This window comes from Triticum dicoccoides, chromosome 3B (assembly GCF_002162155.2).
Source record: "Triticum dicoccoides isolate Atlit2015 ecotype Zavitan chromosome 3B, WEW_v2.0, whole genome shotgun sequence".
Classification (NCBI taxonomy): Eukaryota; Viridiplantae; Streptophyta; class Magnoliopsida; order Poales; family Poaceae; genus Triticum; species Triticum dicoccoides.
This window is the reverse complement of record NC_041385.1, coordinates 4,266,653-4,271,883: the sequence shown is the minus strand read 5'-3', so window position 1 is coordinate 4,271,883 and position 5,231 is coordinate 4,266,653. Positions and strand designations below refer to the sequence as shown.

Sequence of the window (5,231 nt, the reverse complement as noted above, 5' to 3'; positions counted from 1 at the left end):
TCGTCGGCACGTATGGCAGAAGACGGCCAAGACAAGGGTTTTTATCCTGGTTGCCAAAACTAAGGCCAACACAATGGCAAGGAGACAAACCTTCAAGTTCGTCACTACTGAGACCAACATAGAAAGGCCAGACAAGGGTTTTCATCTTGGGCATGAAGTTGTTTTTTTAATCATCATTTTAAAGACGGACCTTCCAATAGTCATGCAAGCCCATACTCCACGCTAGGCAGGAATGATGCTACACCTGCGGCACACCTGCACGATGAAGATCATTGTGTTGACCTCTGCCGCCATAGAACACTGCTGTCGCCAATGAATGTCGCCGTCCCACCGCCCGTTGCCGCCAACCACCGCGGTCCGCTGTCCGTCATCGCGCCACCGCCAAATTCCAATTTAGGGGAATTTTTTTAGGGAACTGTAAAAGCACCTCCCATTTCAACCTCCCCTAGATTATATGTACACCCCGTAAAACTATATTTCAGAGGAGTTTTTTAGGGGGACCGTTGGTCATGCTCTAAGGCCATGTATTAAGCACACATGTTCTTACAAATACAGCCATATGGGGAAAGCATTCAAATCTTTGTGGTGTTGTCTTCTTCCTTTTGCATCCACCGGCGATGTGCCGTGAGAATAACTCGATGCTGCCTCCGAGTCTCAACCTTGGCGGCGCAAACCTTTTTAAACCCAATAGATTATGGAAGCATCGCCAGGAAGTCGTCGTTGTAGACCAGTAGACGCCAATAATCGTGATCTGCAATGTAAATTGCCACTTGGCAGAAGAAAACGTCGATAAGGACATGTAGAAAGTCCAAAGACAATGAAAGCCGGTTGAATACAAAATCCACCTTAGACCTAAATCGACCAGATCCTAGAAGACCCACGGGAGGCATTGCTCCATAGTCCACACACCCCTTGCCGGTGATAAGCACACAGACGGAGAGGGGAAAGAGCGGGGTGAACATTATTCTTACACTGGTACAATACCAATGCCTTGTCATCCCAGAACAAACTCGAAGAATCCCTAAAGAAAACGTGAAAAAAGTTTCACACCGATCATGCACCACCTCCCTCTTCTCCGGTGACCTAGACAGGTTGGGCCACCATTGAATACCATTACACTGGACCACCAACGCCGTGTCCAGCACCGCCTGGAGAAGACTGCCACTCGAGCACACGTCTCATTAGACGTCCCGCAGCAGCCCTCCAACTCATCCACAAACAAGTGCCCCCGATCAGGATCTCCCTGTCATCTCCGGCGCGGCACGGGCTTTGCCTGGCGACAGCGACGAGGGAAGTAGATGAGACAACGGCTAGTGTTTTGGTCGTCCGCCCGCTCTCCAAGAATAAAGGTACGTCTCAGGGTAGGAAAGCTGATAAGAGAAAAGCACTCTCTGTGTTTATTTTTTATATAAGATGTCATTTTTCAATCAAATGTATATAAACGCGTTTTAGTGTATCTGTTCGTTCATCTCAGCCCGTATGTACAACCACTGTTTCTAAATAGACGATTTGACCAAAACATCTTACATAAGTGAATAGAGGGTGTAGTTTATATACATCGACATATCCAAAACATTTTATAATTCGAAACGGAGGTCATGAATTTCCAGTCCTTCGACCCATGGCGGAGTTCATGTTCCCTTGAAAAGATTTCGTAGACATTCCTTAACCCGAACACACTTGGTAGTTGGTCCCAGATGACACTAGGAACGGTTTTCTAGCTGACGTGTCATGGTTTTTGAACCCAGACGTGCACGTGGCGGTCCAAGTTGGCATTCACACCTCTGCCTTCTTCTTCTTCCTTCCTTCCCGTACTGGACATTTCATCAAACACCAGGTCGGCGCAAGAGGTAGCTCGTCTCCGGCAGGTCGCCGTCGGCTGCCACTCGCTTGCCGGTCCCCACAGTACGCCGTTGTGATGTGTTCTTGCCGTTTCCAAGGACGGCTGAACAAGTATGCCGGGAAGTCGCCGTCGAGGGTGCTCGCGCCCACGGTGGTGATCCACGGCCGTGCATCGAATCCAATTGTTCCCAAAACCAAACGTCCATTCACCAAAACCAAAACGCGCTGCATAATTTCAACGAGGAACAGAGCCGTGCATCGAATCCAATTGTTCCCAAAACCAAAACGCTGCATAATTTCAACGAGGAACGGCCATCCAACAGAATCAAAAGCACAAGCTCTATTAATAAGTTAGATCATCAGAGAAGGCACCTTCTTTGTGATGCAGTGCGCCTGTGCGCCTGTACCATAAGGTATGGAAATTCCTCATGCGAGCAGGGCTATGGCCTATGGGCTGCGCCTCCGGGCAGGAAATGAAGCGATCAAACAAACTAGACAACACCGCTAGCCTCCGTCTCTGTGCAGCGGCGCCGAACTTCCGTCAGTTCAGTTCGTCTCGGGAAGATGGATAGATCGATCCATCGGCGGCAGGCTGTGTCGATCCAGACTCCCGAAGGGGTCATTCGGGAAATTGAGGAGAGCCCTGGGCCTGGACCCTGGATATACGTGGGAGGTTTGCCGATACGTCATCTACCCAGAGCTCGGAACACAAACTATCATGCTTGGTCGCTTTTGGAACCAAACTAGTACTAGAGTTACCCAGTTGGTAAGATTGACATTCTATGTGGTGCTAAGCTCAATAATAATTCACAATAACATCAATGACCGAACATGTTGCTAGATGACGAACCGATTAATTATTGACGGGAGCTTGTACATATGATCAAAGATTGATCACTTGTGGATAAGCAGGGCAATGAGTTCGGCTGCGACGCCACATCGCTCTGTCATCTCGCGATCTATGTTTGTCACTGGGGATTTCTTCTCCATCCCCTTAAACGCATTCTCGCAATGATCACCGACACCCTTGGTATCCAACACGAGTTTCGACGCGGTAATGTAGTCCCCACCGTGAAGGAGAGTGCGGACATTGACCTCGAGGTCGTTGCCCGCGAATTGATAGGCCCAGAGGCAGACGTTTAACACGCCCCCCTCTGGCGTGCCCTTCTTTTTCTTGGCTAGGTCATCGATGACCTTGGCGTTGTGGTTGGCGGTGTCACCGGCGATCTTCAGCGCGATGTTGGCGAGTTCCAACTCAGTGGAGGCATAGGTACTCTTTGGATCTATGTGCAACACGGACATGCACAACGAGGCATTCTTGGTCTTTTTGCAAGTCCGGGCAACAAAGCTGGCGTCGGCATCGGCGACAGAGATTCCGAAGGACATGATGCCGAGAATAATGAAAACCATGGCTACAGATGTTGCTCGGTTCGCCATTGCAACTTTCAGTTTGCACCTAGCTAGGTGTCGTTGCTGTCTTGGTGATTCTTTCTTCTATATATAAGGTACACACACACACGAGAAAATCCTTATGATATGACCCGCCTAAATGATTGTATATTTATTGTTTTCGCTATATCAAATGTCATATCAAATAAAATCAAATCAATCAAATAAAATAAAATCAAATCAAATCAAATCTTTTTCTAATAATAAAGCAATTATCGCTTCTGCCCGCCCGCTCACCATCATGACACTTTTCCTAAAACCCTCTGTGTTTCTCAGTAATACAGCCCACAATCCTTTTTTAAGTGGATAATCTGAGAAAATGTTTCGTTCCTACACAAAGTATAGCTGGCCAAACGGGCCGGGCTAAACAGGCCAGCCCGCGAGCACGCCGGCACGGCCCGCCATGGGCCAGGCATGGCACGGGCTAAACGGGTCGTGCCCGGCACGCGGCACGCCTTGGGCCGTGCCTGGGCACGCGGGCCGGCACGGCACGACCTGTTTAATTTTTTTATATATTTTTCAGAATTTTTTTTTATATATATACCTAAAATATAGCCCAATAGGCCTAAAAACCAGCCCAGCAGGCTGAAAATGTGCAGCCCAGCGTGCTAAACGGACCATCGGGCCGGCCCATTTACTAATCAGGCCGTGCCTGGGCCAAGGAGCAGCGCCCGTGGGCCGGCATGGCACGGCCCGGCTATTAAACGTGCCATGGCGGGCCGTGCCGGGCCATGCACGATTAGCACAGGCCGTGCCGGCCCGGCCCGTTTGGCCAGGTCTGACACAAAGGACCCTGTATTCAACCCCGTAGTCCTTTTAAACGCATTGGCTCCTTCCCTTGGATGCGTGCTCTCCTCGATCTGTCCGGCCATGGCGCCCGCGTCCTTGCATGAGAGCGCCGCCAGAAAGCGAGGGGAACAAGCGGCCGAGGTGGCGATGCGGGATGTGTGAGCTCGGCTGCGGGTGCGCCGGTGCACTTCGCTAGAAACCCAAGGCCAGAGGCCTGCCCCGCACGGTCAACGACGTGCACATCCTATGGGAAGAGCCCGTGGTGAAGCGGAGGCCGTGAGAGCGAGGCAGCCCCACTCCCTCCGGCGGCGCTCCTCCAGGACTAGGCCCAACCCCCGCACCACCAGCTCCACCTCCTATCTCCTTCCCAATGGCCGGCACCCGGCACAGCCCGCCATACTCTTCGATTCCCCGACGCCCGGCAAAGCCAGCCTCTCCCCGGCCTCTAGACGGCGCTCCACGACGTACACGGCTCCTGGGCCCTCCCCCATGACATTGGAACTTCCGGTAGCCGGAGAAGGCGGCGATGCCAGGTAGCCAGAGCGAGATGTGAAGGCGGGCGCCGCGAAGGGGTCGACGGCGCCAATAGGAAGGTAGGGGCGGATGTGTTGGATTCATGGGCACCGATGGCGATGGTGGACATAGGGAGCAGATGTAATGAATTAGAACTGAAGCTGCTGTAGGAGGCAGCGGCTGCCACTTTAGAGCGCGATGGCAGTACACGATGCAGTGGCACACATCGGGCTCTCACTCCGAGTCTTCTTTTCCATGTCCTTTATACCAAACATCGCAACGTAACTGGGTGACTATAAATGTGCTCTACAGGTATCTCCGAGGGTGTCTCTTGAGTTGGCATGGATCAAGACTGTGATTTGTCACTCTGTATGACGGAAAGGTAATTCAAGGCCCATTCAGTAATACAACATCACAAAAAGCTTGCAAGTAATGTGATTAATCAATTAGCCACGGGATCTTGTATAGGATCCGAGGCAGTTGAACATCGTGTCCCACATCTTTCCCTCACTATGCCTAGTTCTGTCTCTGATCATCGTGTAGTAGAAGTTGGCGGCATGCGTGGCTCTCTCTAGCGCGAGGCTGGCGAGGTCGTGCACCATGGAGGCTTTTTTTGGCTCTCCCTTCATCGAATCTGA

At 51.3% G+C, this 5,231-nt stretch overlaps 1 protein-coding gene across 1 annotated transcript; it reads right to left on the bottom strand.

Moving 5' to 3' along the window:
* Positions 1-2,630: 2,630 nt before the first annotated feature.
* Positions 2,631-3,297, bottom strand: LOC119280411. Its single transcript, XM_037561269.1, has one exon. It carries the CDS (start codon positions 3,277-3,279, stop codon positions 2,737-2,739), a length of 543 nt encoding a protein of 180 aa, XP_037417166.1. The 5' UTR covers positions 3,280-3,297; the 3' UTR covers positions 2,631-2,736.
* Between the last annotated feature and the right edge of the window lie 1,934 nt (positions 3,298-5,231).

What these genes read in the sequence shown, in the direction of transcription:
- LOC119280411 (XM_037561269.1), bottom strand. Translation starts at nt 3,279, where the DNA reads ATGGCGAACCGAGCAACATCTGTAGCCATGGTTTTCATTATTCTCGGC.